At 45.3% G+C, this 14,413-nt stretch overlaps 1 protein-coding gene and 1 non-coding gene across 5 annotated transcripts in view; both read right to left on the bottom strand.

Moving 5' to 3' along the window:
• The window catches only part of KDM4A (lysine demethylase 4A), a 54,591-nt gene that overhangs the window by 20,349 nt on the left and 19,829 nt on the right, over positions 1–14,413 (bottom strand). For all 4 annotated transcript variants that reach the window (XM_012434573.2, XM_012434574.3, XM_012434575.3 and 1 more), the window contains exons 11-12: positions 12,721–13,091; positions 89–209 (exon numbers count right to left, since the gene is read on the bottom strand). In XM_012434573.2, the coding sequence (XP_012289996.1) occupies positions 89–209; positions 12,721–13,091 (492 nt within the window). The remainder of the gene's footprint in view (positions 1–88; positions 210–12,720; positions 13,092–14,413) is intronic.
• Positions 3,155–3,278, bottom strand: LOC135273520 (small nucleolar RNA SNORA40). Its single transcript, XR_010341310.1, has one exon. It is a non-coding gene; the product is annotated as a small nucleolar RNA SNORA40 (small nucleolar RNA).

Raw genomic sequence — 14,413 nt, 5'->3', positions numbered from 1 at the left:
CCCCTCAGCTTGGCTTTCTGATGTCCTGTCCTGTCAAGTCTAATGTGGTGAGCTGCATTCCTCCTGGTGAAGAAAAAACAACACTTACCCTCATCACTGACACACTCCTGCAACACAAGCGGGTGATGGCGGGGGAGCTTGCTTAAAGGCTGACGGCGGCCCTTGGACTTCTTATTCTCCTCCAGGGAAAACATGTACTCATCTGCAACCTGGGCAAACCAGAAGAAATTAAATTGGTCATTGTCTCCACTTGAGACACAGCACAAGTCAGCCTTACAATGAAAACCAAAGGAAAGAGAGGGGCACAGAGCAACAAAAAGATATATAAAACCAAACACAGAAAACGCCTGTCTTAGAAAAAGCTAAATGACAATACCACATCCCAAACTAGTCTGAACGGGGATTATGTAAATTTAGGGCAAAACCCAAGTGTAGTTCGTAGCCTTCTCAGGAGCAGCCTGAAACAAATGTACCAAAAACAAGCCTGCTCTAGCTCTGAGAAAGAGCCATGCCTTGTCCCTTAAGCTCATTGCCATGAGACTACTGAGGTAGCCCAAGTGAGAGAGCCCTCGACAAGCCCAGGGGCCCCTTTCTTGGCCCAGAAGGTCAACAGTACCTGTTAAAATGTGCCAGGCAGCTGGGCCACCCAGGAGTGTCTAGGGGACACCTAAAGGGGTGAGCAGCAGCTGACCTACTAAAATAGGCAAACTTCTCCTTATACACTGCCAAGACTTCAGCTCTAGCAGATACTGTTCATTCCTCAGTTAGTTGCTTCTTCTCCAGGGGAGAACATCAGCCAGGACAGAACGTGCATCTGAAACTCTGGCCTGGCTGCAAAGGGAAAGGTTGATTTAACACTGTATTTACATAATGTCAAAGCAAGTGTAATTAGATTTAAATGTACAGGACTGGCAGAAACACTACAGAAGGGTTTCTTCCTAATCAACATATTTAAAACTTGGTTTTACTGACATTAGGAGACGCAGGGTTAGCAAATCCATTAAGCAAGGAAATGAGGCCTGAAAGAGGGCCACTTTGCAACTGTGACAAAAACCAATGCCATAAATGCTGCAGTGCTACTTCAGAGAAGACGCCCTGGGCCAACAGACTCCATGTGTGACTACACAGAGCCCCAGGAGTTGAGGACCACAATTGGAATGCCAAGAAAAAACAACTTCTAAACAGGCCATGTCCAAGAAGAACAGAGCCTGCTCTTCCAAACGTAAATTCTGCCAACAAGTATTGGCATCCATTTGCCATTCATTCAACAAATATTCACTGGGAACCTACTGTGTGCAAAGGCCTGCCCAGGAAAGGAAGAAGGTGTGGAGAAACAAAAAGGATGTGATCTATGCTTAAGTGATTAAGGATGCTGCAGCAGTATGGAGGAATACGGTGGAGGGAGGATATTAGGGACCTTTTTCTACTGATGTCCATCAAGACTTACATGACCGTAGACTTAATCAGACCTGAACTATACCAACTATCTAAACCACTGGTTTTCAAAATGTACATCCAAAAAGTGCCTCAGGAGCCTCTACTACAGTGAACAAAACGGGCTTGAGGCCCCACTTTCTTTCCAACCAGAATGGCTCTGCTTTTGATTTATATTTTTTAATTGATTAAGATTTCACTTAAAGGGTTCTGGACAGGCACAGTGGCTTATTTCTATAATCCCAGTACTAGGGGAGGCTGAGGTGGGCGGATCCCTTAAGCCCAGGAGGTTGAGACCAGCCTGGGTAACATGGCAAAATTCTGTCTCCACAAAAAAAAAGAAAAGAAAAAATTAGCCAGGTATGGTGGCACGCACCCGTAGTCCTAGCTACTCAGGAGGCTGAGGTGGGAGGATCACCTGAGCCTGGAAGATCAAGGCTGCAATGAGCTGAGACTACATCACTGCACTCCAACCTGGGTGACAGAAGTGAGACTTTGTCTCCAATCAATCAATCAATCATTACGTTAAGTAAAAGGGTTCTCTGGCTAAAACAAACTGGAAAATCCATACTTGTCCAACTTTGATAGTCTCACCATGTAAATAGAAAATTTAGGAGCATGCACCCCCAAACTATGTACTACTTACTAATCAATTACATATACTAATCAATTACATATACTAATACTAATGCACATATGCATAGTTTAAAGCAAAAACAAACTATAAAAGGTTAAGATAGGCATGGTGGCTCACGCCTGTAATCCCAGCACTTTGGGAGGCTGAGGTGGGAGGATCATAAGGTCAGGAGTTCAAGACCAACCTGGCCAACAGAGTGAAACCCCATCTCTACAAAAAATACAAAAATTAGCCAGGTGTGGTGGCACGCGCCTGTATTCCCAGCTACTCGGGAGGCTGAGGCAGGAGAATCACTGAACCCAGGAGGCAGAGGTTGCACTGAGCCGACATCACGCCACTGCACCCCAGCCTGCGTGACAGAGTAGAGTTGAGAGGCTGCGTGACCCCTCTCAAAAAAAAAGAAAAAAGAAAAAAAGGTTAAGATAAAAACAAAGTTTATTTTGCTTTATTCCTATACCCTAGTAATATTCTTTCTTGTTTCCCTGTCCCCTGCCCCCACCAGCACTTTGAGGGCACCTGGAAAATAGGCCTAGAACATATGGGCTATGGCAGATACTAGGAAGAAAAGGAAATGAGAATAAAGAAGCCAGAAATGATGGCTATTTCTAGCCTGGACCACCAAGGTGAGAGGCTTTAAGAGGGCTTGTGTGGAGGTGGGGGCTAAGAACAAACCAGGTTAAACACGCTGCATGGGGTATATACATGTACACAAGGGTCTTTTCATTTGGAAACACCCAAGGGAAGCAATAAGAAATTCAGACTGAGGGTTCAGAAAAGAGGTCAGACAAGATCTGGGAATCTGCAGCACTAGGTTCAGAATTAAAATGGTGGGAGAAGATGAGATTGGCGTGGATAACAAATTGACTAAGACTTCCAGGGACAGGAAGAAGAAGAGAAGGGAGAAAAGGAGACTCAGAAGCAGACGGGTAAGAGGAATACCAGAAAGCCAAGAAGGGGACAGCTTCAGGGAGGTGGAGATCCACAGGACAAAGAACACAGAAGAGCTGAGCAGGGAAGCGGCCAAGTACTCACCCGGCAATGGGGAGCTATCAGGACTGTTTTTTTTTTTCTTTTTCTTATCATAATATCCCTTCTTATATGTATCAAAACTCATACTGAACAATGAGTTCTGGGTTGCAAAAGAGGATTTATTTTTTGCACCTATCCATAAGTCTTTGTCCACAAGTTAAACAAAAACATAAGTGTAGTCAGGACTGTTTTTTGAAATAAGTTCCATTGGACAAGAAGAAGAAACTGAGTGAATACATCAAGACTATTTTTGAGAAGCTGAAGGGAAAAATGAGATCATAGTTTGAGAAGGAAGTTTCCTCTAGAATTGTATTTTAGCTATGATAGGGGCTACATGAGTTTGGCTTTATAAGTAAAGAAGAAAACCTTGTGAAAGGGAGAGATAGCAGGATATCTGGTAGAGAGAATAGTTCCCCAATATGCCCACATCCCAATCCCTGTGAATATGTTATTCTAACATGGCAAAGGAGAATCAAGGTTGCTAATCAGGTGGGTCTTTTTTTTTGAGACCGAGTCTGGCTTTGTTGCCCAGGCTGGAATGCAGTGGCGCAACCTCAGCTCACTGCAACCTCTACTTCCCAGGTTCAAGTGATTCTCCTCAGCCTCCCGAGTAACTGGGACTAGAGGTGCATGCCTCCACGCCCAGCTAATTTTTTATATTTTTAATAGATCACCGTGTTAGCCAGGATGGTCTTGATCTCCTGACCTCATGATCCACCCACCTTGGCCTCACAAAGTGCTGGGATTACAGGCGTGAGCCACCACTTCCCACCTTCAGATGGTCTTTAAAATAGGGAGAGCATCCTGGATCATCCAGGGCCCAATGTAATCCCAATGGGGCTTATAACAGAAGAAGGAAGCGGAAGAGTCTGTCCGAGTGATGTGATGCCAGAGCGACTTGGCTGGATGCCGCCGTCTTTGATAATGGACATAGAGGTCCAGGAGCCAAGGAATGTGGGAGCCTAGGGAGGCTGGCAGGGCAAGGAAATGGGTCCTCCCCCGAGAGCCTCCAGGAAGGTACACAACCCTGCTGCCACCTTCATTTTAGCTCAGTGAAACCCAATTCAGATTTCTGAACTAAAGAACCCTAAGATAATAAGTGTTTCAGTCTCTGGGTTTGTGGTACTTTGTTATAGCAGCAATAGGAAATAAATACAGGCTAGGAGGTAGGGAGATCATCCTAAGATCCAAGCAAGTTCCAGAGTTGGAAGGGTGAAGGTCAAGAACACCAGAATGCAGCTTGGGAAAGGAAAGGACACCTTTTCCATGATCAGTATATTCATAGCACCTCCTATATACCTGTATATGGTGGGAATACTTGTTTTGGCAATGTAGAGATGAACATGACATGATCTCTAACCACAGGGAGTGAGACCTGGTGTCCAAGTCTGAAGTCTGAGCCCTTTCCACTACCGTCATGCTGCCTGCCTCTGACCAAAGTAGTCAGGTCCACTCAAATATTTGAATGTCTTTTCACATTTCCTCATCTCCTGGCCAGCATACCTACTACCATGGCATCCGCACCCTCCTCACGGTGCTGCCTTCTCTGGGATTGCTCCAGTTTCTAAATTCTCTTGGTATATAGCAGAAAGGTCGGGGTTGAAATCCCACTTCGACCAACTAGCTATGTGAGCCTGGACGAGTAGCAGCCCCACCAGTAAAATGGTAGTAATAAACTCTTCCCCAAAGACCCCTTCTTGCAGACAGGGTGGGATAGCAGGCAGTCTCCCAGGGCCCTTCCTGCAAGAAAGCTGGAGCTCAAGTCTCCTAAGTTCTTTGCTCCCTCCTCCAACATCTGGCACCCAGGGTCAAGGTTAGTGCTCCTAACAGGGTTTATTCTGTACAGAGAAGAACTAACTATTCTCCCACCTTGTTCTGGGGACTCACTTTTCAAAGCAGCTTGAACTAACAAGAACTTCTGCAGCAGACATATGGCTGTGGCTCAGTCAGTACTTAATGGAAACTCTACCGCTTTGGCAGTCTGTCAGCCACGGTGCTTTTACCAAAAACTGCAGTTTACCAGACTGACCTAAAAAAGGCCCTTGACATAGATAGCAGGCAGCCCAAATTACAGCTTGGGGATGCTTAAAGTTGGGGTAGGGGAATATAAGGGTGTTCTGAGGAAGCCAGTTGTCTACAAATATAGATCCTATGCTATTAGACCTCTCCAGGGATGGGCAACGTTGCTCAGCTTCTGGCCCCAAACTTTGACTATCTGTCCCTTATTCCTCCCAGTCAATTAATTCTGATGGTGGCTTCTTACTAAAACAAACCTGACCTTCCATTTACTCATTCCATCCTCATTACAAAGGGTTCACAGGCCAAGCCCTGTGGACCGTGCTGGTAACTCAAGAAATGAGGATGAATGTGGCACAGAGCCCATCTTCTAGAAGGTTATATTCTTCACCAGCCTATGACAAGGGCATTAAGAAGCAAGTACTCTAGGGCTTCAAAGAAGAAAGGGAACTAGCTGGAAAGCAATGAAGAGTTCCTAAGAGTAGTGGCTTTTGAAAAGGGCTGGGCTGCACTAAGCAGAAGTAGTTATCTGACTACTCTAGGTGACCCTCAGAGATACATTCCCCATCTCCTCCCATCTGCATTCTGGTGACAGTGGCCCAACAAAGTGAATGTACTTACTGCCACTGAACTGTATACTAAAAAAACTGTTAAAATAGGTGAATTTGATATCATGTATATATTACCACAATTTAAAAACACAGGCTGGGTGTAGTGGCTCATGCCTGTATCCCAGGCCTTTGGGAGGCCAATACAGGAGGATCACTTGAGCCCAGGAGTTTGAGACCAGCCTGGGCAACATAGGGAGACCCCAATCTCTACAAAAATAAAAAACTCAGCTGGGCATGATGGCACATGCCTACTTGAGAGGCTGAGGTGGGAGAATCATTTGAGCCTGGGAGGTCGAGGCTGAAGTGAGCTGAGATCGCACCACTCAACTCCAGCCTGGGCAACGCAGCAAGACCTTGTCTCAAAAAAACAAAAACAAACAAAAAAAACCTATCTACAGCTGTCCCCTCCTGTCCCTCCACCTGCACTCCCACTTCCTTAGATCCCCAGAATCCAATCACTAAGTCTTCAACTTCCCCCACGCGGCAGGACCCTGCCCTTTAATACAAGGCACACTTGGCCATATCTCCCATTGTCTTGAACTTTTCTCCTGCCCTGGCCCTGGACACACTGTTCTTTCTTAGTTCTCCTGACCTCTGGCTGCTCCTTCATATTCTGCTACCTGGGCCCTCTCCCCCAACCCCACACTGTCAAACTGTTCTTCACTCTACACACATTCTCCCATGCCCACCGGTGCCCTCCTGGTGACTACCACCCCCAGCTTCAAGGCTATATGTATTTCCATAGCCCACCTCACAAAAGTCACACTCCAGATGTACCCAAACTCTACTCATTTCCTGGCCCACAATAAAAAACGCTTTAGTTTTCTTATAACCACTATCCTATAAGGATGGCACCACCATCCATCCCAAGAACTCAAGCTGGAAACGCGACTCACGTCCCATGATACCCTCTGACTCACCCCACATCCAGTCACCCAGTCCTATGCGCCTACCTTCCGAGTCCATTTTCTGCTCCCCATCCCTATCACCACCACCCACAGGTCCTCGCTACCTCTCTCTCAGACTAAAGAAACGGGTTCCTAATTGGTTTCCCTGTTTCAAATCTTTTTTCCTCCTTTCCTGAAGTAGAAGTATTTAGTTGTAAAAATAACATGTTAATCATAAAAATATTCAAATGATGCATAAATGTAGGAAGTGAAATCATCCATAATTCCACCTTCAAGAGAACCTCTGTTAACAATTTCTAATTTTGCCTCCTTCTTCCTCCCCCCCAAAATCTTTATACTGCCTATACAGAACAATCTTCCAAAACATCAGTGCAGTACTTAAAAAACCCTTTACTGGGACGGGCACAGTGACTCATGCCTGTAATCCTAGCACTTTGGGAGGCCGAGGCGGGCAGATCACGAGGTCAGGAGATGGAGACCATCCTGGCCAACGTGGTGAAACCCCGTCTCTACTAAAAATAAAAAAAATTTAGCTGGGCGTGATGGCACATGCCTGTAGTCCCAGCTACTTGGGAGGCTAAGGCAGGAGAATTGCTTGAACCCAGGAGGCAGAGATTGCAGTGAGCCAAGATTGCACCACTGCACTACAGCCTGGGCAACAGTGAGAGACTTTGTCTCAAAAAAAAAAAAAAAAAAAAAAAAATCCTTTACTGGACAATCAATGACAGTTTCTTGATGAAGTCAATGGTGAGGCAAAAAAAGAGAGGCATGCTGGCCTACATTAAGGAAGACTTCAGGACATCATAAACAAATCAAAGGGTTGGGCTTTGATTTAATCCTGATATAAACCAATCAACTGTGAAATAGATTTTGTCTGGACAATGGGGAAATTTGACTATGGACTGGATAGTAAATGATGCTAAAGAATTTTCGTAATTTTCTGAGGTATACTAATGGCATAGTTATTATCTAAGAAAGTGACCATATTTTTCAGAGATACACACTGAAGTAGGGAAGAAATGACATGGTATCTGGGATGTGCTTTAAGATACTTCAGCAGAGAGGTAGATTAATGGGCACAAATACATAGTTTGATAGAAGAAATGAGACCCAATGTTAGTAGGGTGACTACAGTTTACCACAATGTATTGTATATTTCAAAATAGTTAGAAGAGAATAATTTGAATATTTTTAGCATAAAGACAAGACAAATATTTAAGGTGATGCAGTTCCCAATTATAATGATTTAATCTTTACAAATCATACTAATGTATTAAAAATATCACATGTATCCCAAAAATATGTATATTATATACCAATAAAGATAATATAATTTTAACATAAATATTTCAGCAAATTGAAAACAGGACAAACAAAGTGAAGTGGACCTGACACCTGCTAGGGTATTTGTAGGTTCACTGTATTATTTGCTTTGCAGCTTTCTTTTCTTTTTAAGATACTGTGCCATTCTGTCACCCAGGATGTAGTGCAGTAGTACAGTCATGGCTCACTGCAGCCTCAACCTCTCATGCTCAACCAATTCTCGCACCTCAGCCTCCCTAAGTGCTGGGACCGCAGGTGCATGGCACCCTACGTGGCATCCCTCTGCATCTTTGTGTGTGCATTTACTTATTTATTTATTTGAGACGAAGTTTCGCTCTTTCACCCAGGTTGGAGTACAGTGGTGTGCACTGCAACCTCCGACCCCGGGTTCAAGCAATTCTCACTGCCTCAGCCTCCCAAGCAACTGGGATTATAGGCATGTGCCATTATGCCTGGCTAATTTTTTTATTTTTAGTAGAGATGGGTTTTCACCATGTTGACCAGGCTGGTCTCAAAAACTTCTGACCTCAGGTGATCCACCCACCTTGGCCTCCCAAAGTGCTAGGATTATAGGTATGAGCCAGCGCACCTGGCCCTTTGTGTGTGCATTTAAAAGAATTTATTATGGAAGTTTTCAATTTCCAAATCATACGATGTATATGGTGGGGACCCTTCTGCTGCTCCCTATACAACTAGGAGGTCAAACTGCATCACAGAGCAACAAGGCAGACCCTCCAGGTACACCTGAGACAAACTAAACCATTGCAGACCCCTAAGTGCTTTGACCCTGGCATGAGCTATCGTGATCATTTAGAACACCCTCCTCTGCCAGATTCTCTCTTCAATTTCATTGTATCCACCTGGCATTCTTCTTCTAACCTCAGGCCTAGCTAAACTGCAGTCCTGAACTCTACACTCCAACTCCAAGCTGAGCTGCTAACTCTCCCACTTATACCACAATATATATCATTAAGTACTTGAAATATTTGCTCTTATCTATCCTAGACTATGAGCTCCTTGAAGGCAACAATCCTGGGCTACAGTAGGCATGCTGTAAATGATTACAAAGTAGAGTGAAGAGGCAGGGCAGCCAAGACAGTTTTAAAGACTTTTAAGTAGTTCAAACAAACAAGCCAGCACATGTTGGAGGTGGATGGATGGTTGGTGATGGAGTGGAGAGGAGTATTAGGGTATTATTATCAGGCTAGACCTAAGAAGTACATACAGAAATAAAAAGGAACCAAGAAGACACTCAGTGGTTTTTAAGCAGAGGATTGAACAAGACAGACATGTCGAGAAAACCCCTTCCACTAGCATACTTCCACATGGAAGGAGTCCTGGCTTTTCTCCCCACCCTGCTTCCCTTGAAAGTCATGCTTCTTTTTACTAGGATCTATCTTTTGGAGAGGGAGTGCATTCTGGCCTACATCCATACCACACTGAAGCTGAGTGCTTCCATGAAAATGCTTTGCCTCTAGAGGGGCCTGGAAACATCAAGAATAAATGACTAGGCCAGGCACGATGGCTCACACCTGTAATCCCAGCCCTTCGGGAGGCTGAGGCAGGTAGTCAGGAGTTTGAGACCAGCCTGGCCAACATCCTCCATCTCTACTTAAAAAATACAAAAATTGTAATCCCAGCACTTTGGGAGGCCAAGGCAGGTGGATCACGAGGTCAAGAGATCGAGACCATCCTGGTCAACATGGTGAAACCCCGTCTCTATTAAAAATACAAAAAAATTAGCTGGGCATGGTGGCGCGTGCCTGTAATCCCAGCTACTCAGGAGTCTGAGGCAGGAGAATTGCCTGAACCCGGGAGGCGGAGGTTGCGGTGAGCCAAGATCGCGCCATTGCACTCCAGCCTGTGTAACAAGAGTGAAACTCCGTCTCAAAAAAAAAAAAAAAAATACAAAAATTAACCATGAGTGGTGGTACATGCCTGTAATCCCAGCTACTCAGGAGGCTGGGGCACGAGATTCGTTTGAACCTGGGAGGTGGAGGTTGCAGTGAGCCAAGATTGCACCACTGTACTCCAGCCTGGGTGACAGAGACTCTGTCTCAAAAAAAAAAAAAAGAGTAAATGAGTAGCAGGGCCATTTGGCCACAGGTTAAGTCACTTTCTTCAATGACTTTAACTTATAATTAAAGCGACATTCTGAGTTCCATATGCCTGACTCTTGTATCATCAATTAAATAGTTCCAAAGTTTGAAATAAAAGAAAAAAAGAGAGAGAAAAATTCAACCTGAGGAAGCTGAAACGAAAGAAAAAAAAAAGTTCAAAATTTGAGAGTGAAAAGGACAGGTATTATTTATTAGCTTCTTGCACCTCCCAACCCAAAAAGAATCCCAAAAAAACCTGACTCTGTAATAAGATTAATTAAGCAGTTATACAAAGACTGAACAATGCATATAAAGTATTTAATAGCTGGGGCAGTGGGCATGTTGGCTCACACCTGAAATCACAGCACTTTGGGAGGTCAAGGGAGGAGGATCACTTGAGCCCAGGAATTAGAGACCAGTCTAGACAACATGGTGAAACCCCGTTTCTACAAAAAAAAAAAAAAATGCAGAAAATTACCCAAGAGTGGTGGCGTGCACCTGTCATCCCAGACACTCGGGAGGTTGAGGTGGAGAGGATGGGTTGAACCTGGGAGGCAGAAGTTGTAGTGAGATGAGACTGTGCCACTGCACTCTACCCTGGGCAACAGAGCAAGACCCTCTCTCGAAAAAGAAAAACAAAAAACAAAAACCATGAAGTATTTGATATACAGTGAGCTCTTGCTATTGCTTAGCTGCTTTTTGTGATTGTGATTGCAACCAGAAACAAGAAAGTCAGGAAGACTGCAAGAGGACAGTGTGAACTGCAGGATGAACAAAATGGCTCCAGGCCTTTGTGAAGGAAGAACTGCTAGGTGGCAACTGGGAGTTTAAGAGACTCTGGTTTCCAGGTTGAAAAAGCCCTCCTTTATGGAAGCTGCCGTTAGAAGGCACAGAGAACTGCAGTCAGAGGCAATGAGAAGGAAACATAGTAGTTATTAGCTCATTAGCCCAAAACCACAGTGGGATGGAAAGAGGAATATTCACAAGGTAAAAAGGAAGTCTACAAAAACTGTACCCTGAGATTCAGAGAAGGCACTGAGAAAAGTTATATGAGTATTAATAACAAGGAGACAAACCTACCATTAAAAGAGACTATTGGGAAATAGGGAACACTAGGGAAATGTGAATATGACTGTCAGTACTGCAGCCAACAAAAACAGAAAGCAAATGTGTCAAATGTTAATCATACATATGATGAGTACACATGGGGCTTCGTGATGGTATTCTGTAAGTACTTTTAAAATTTTCCAAAGATTTTTAAGAGATAAATTTTTAAAAACTAAAGGTAAGGGAATAGGGAATATAGAGGATCTTCTGCATTGGCTTCTTCTATCTGCCACCCCTCACCAAAGGCTGCAACTTGACCCATATAAGTGGTAAGGCTAGGGAGTCAGGGAAGGTCACTTGGGTAGCGTGGCTGTGTCTGACATGACTCTGATCACCCAGAGTGGCAGACCCACCAAGAGTCATTCTGCACAAAAGCAGGAATCAGCTTTTAGTGACAACATGTATTTAAGGAGGAAGCCTGAACACACATGTTCATATTTATAGCTTTGGGAATGCATCTTGGTCTTCAAAAGGGTGCTCTATCAATGTCATACTGGGAGTCTACAGGGCATTCAAGGCTTGTAAGAAAAGAACCCTTGAAATTTTAAGGTAAGAAAGGTCATCTCGGCTGGGTGCAGTGGCTCACACCTGTACTCCCAGCACTTTGGGAGGCTGAGGCAGGTGGATCACCTGAGGTCAGGAGTTCAAGACCAGCCTGACCAACATGGACAAACCCCATCTGTACTAAAAACACAAAATTAGGTGGGGGTGGTGGCGCATGCCTGTAATCCCAGTTACTCAGGAGGCTGAGGCAGGAGAATGGCTTGAACCTGGGAGGCGGAGGTTGCAGTGAGCTGAGATTGCGCCACTGCACTCCAGCCTGGGCAACAAGAGCCGAAAAAGAAAGGCCATCTCATCTCAAACCTCCAAACATGTGGGCTCCAACTGCAGCCATTCCAACCTTCGTGCCACTAAGGCAATGAGGGTCAGAGGAAGAGTTCCCACCCATCCCAATTGAAAAGGCCAGGTACAGTGGCTTAGGCTTGTAATCCCACTTTGGGAGGCTGAGGCAGGTGGATCACTTGAGGTCAGGAGTTCGAGACCAGCCTGGTCAACATGGTGAAACCCCGCCTCTACTAAAAATACAAAAATTACCTGGGTGTGGTGGCATACACCTGTAATACCAGTTACTTGGGAGGTGGAGGCAGGAGAATTGCCTGAACCTGGAAGGCAGAGATTGCAGTAAGCCAAGATCATGCCACTGCACTCCAGCCTGGGTGACAGAGCAAGATTCTGTCTCCAAAAAAAAAAAGGGCATTGTTTTCCAAGTGGGCTGAGGAGGATCTCCTGCTGTGACTGAGGCTGCACTGATGCAATTCTTGGAATCAGTAGCCACAGAGATTAAGAGAAAAGCAACTCCCAGCAAAGAACAAGCTGGGAGAGTGAATGCCACGCAGGCTTTTGTTTGACACAACCACTGCAGGCTAAAGGCACTGACTGAGCATCTCTCCTGCCCTCCTGGACACCTGCAGCACCTCCACTGCACAGATCCACCTCCCCCAGAAGGTGTCTTCCAGGACAGCTCCCCACCCCACACCACTGCCTGGAGCCCATACCTCTGCCAGCTCCCGCTCACTGATACTTCTGGCGGCGCTTCCTTTCTTCCTCATGCATGGCTCTCCCACGGTGACCCTGCCATCCCCTTTGGCGTAACTGTGCACAGTGAGAATTCCTGTTTGCCCTTGGACTCGGCAGGAGAGAGGCTCACTAGTTTCTGAATCGGAAGAGACAGAATCCCGTGAAGAGCCGGAGCCCAGGCTAGAAGACAATTTCTTTTTGGAACCTGAGAAAACAAGGCGTCCCCCTACAGACGCAGGATTCACAGAAAGATCCAAGGCAGCTGCTTCTTGTTCTTCCTCTTCATCCTCCTCTTCCAGTTTGACATTTTTGAGTTCTTCAAATTTTACTTCAGTGGAGTCAGAATAATCTGAAACACACATACAAATTAGACAGAGCCAAGTTCCTTCTGCACACATGAACCCGATGAAAGGCAGAGTGACAAAGCACAAGAAACACGGGCTGGGAGTGGGACCTAGCTTCCAATCCTGGCTCTGTCACTGGCGGGGCACTGTGAGCCAGGGCTATCTGCTCAGCCTCCTGGCTCCAGCTTCTTCCTCTATAACGGGAAGATGCTACTATGTATCTACAGGGGTAGTAAATAGGACTCCCAAGCACCACTTGGCACTCAGCGGACACTCAGTAAGGGGGAGCTGCCATTTTCTCCAGTCTCCAGCAGGAAATGCAAGCCTGAGCTCAGCAGAGAAGCTGGCTACCTACCCCATGCTAGAAAGTCTGAAGATCTTGAAAAGTATTAAGAGGGTGGATGTTAAATGTTCTCACTGCAAAAATGATAATGTGAAGTAATGTGTATTTTAATCAGCTAGATTTAACCATTCCACAACATATATATACTACACAAATCATGTTGGGCCAGGAACAGTGGTTCTCAACTGTAATCCCAGCATTTTGGGAGGCCAAAATGGAAGGATTGCTAGAGCCCAGGAGTTGAGACCAGCCTGGGCAACAAAGTGAGCCCCTGTCGCTATAAAATTTAAAAATTAGCCAGGCATGGTGGCATATGCCTATAGTGCCAGCTACTTGAGAGGTTGAGGCAAGAGGACTGCTTGAGCCCAGAAGGTTGAGGCTGCAGTGAGCTGTGTTCACACCACTGTGATCCAGCCTGGACAACAGAGCAAGACCCTGTTTCAAAAACAAAAAAATTATGTTGTACATGACAAATATGCACAATTTTATCTGGCAGTATAAATAAATAAATGTGAGGGAAAAAAGTAAAGAAAATCTGCTGAAGAGAAGTCAGCCCAGCCCAGGGTCTCAGTCCAAAGTGCTACCTGGCTGTCAGCAGACCACATATTTGGGTCATACCTGACCCAAGACAGACACAAGCCTTTCTCTAATCTAGTCTCAATGACCTTCTGAGTGACTGCTGAACAACACTGATCACACCACTACCACTCCTTCTCTTAAAATATAAATGGCTTTCTAAGCTTCCACGTGAGCAAATGAAAATGGCAGGGAGCCCTACAGCATCTCCTATTTATTCAGCATCACCTCCTGGTCACACAACTGCCTTCCACCCTAATATTCAATTGAGGGAAATGCCCCACCAGTTCCCCATGTGGACCATGCTATTAATATTTCCCATCTCTGCTGGGAGCAGTGGCTCATGCTTGTAATCCCAGCACTTTGGGAGACCGAGACAGGCAGATCATGTGAGGTCAGCAGTTCAAG

The sequence above is a fragment of the Aotus nancymaae genome, unplaced genomic scaffold (genome assembly GCF_030222135.1).
Source record: "Aotus nancymaae isolate 86718 unplaced genomic scaffold, 86718_ANA_hifiasm-v0.15.2.pri h1tg000007l, whole genome shotgun sequence".
NCBI classification, from domain to species: Eukaryota; Metazoa; Chordata; class Mammalia; order Primates; family Aotidae; genus Aotus; species Aotus nancymaae.
This window is presented reverse-complemented; position numbering and strand designations above follow the sequence as displayed.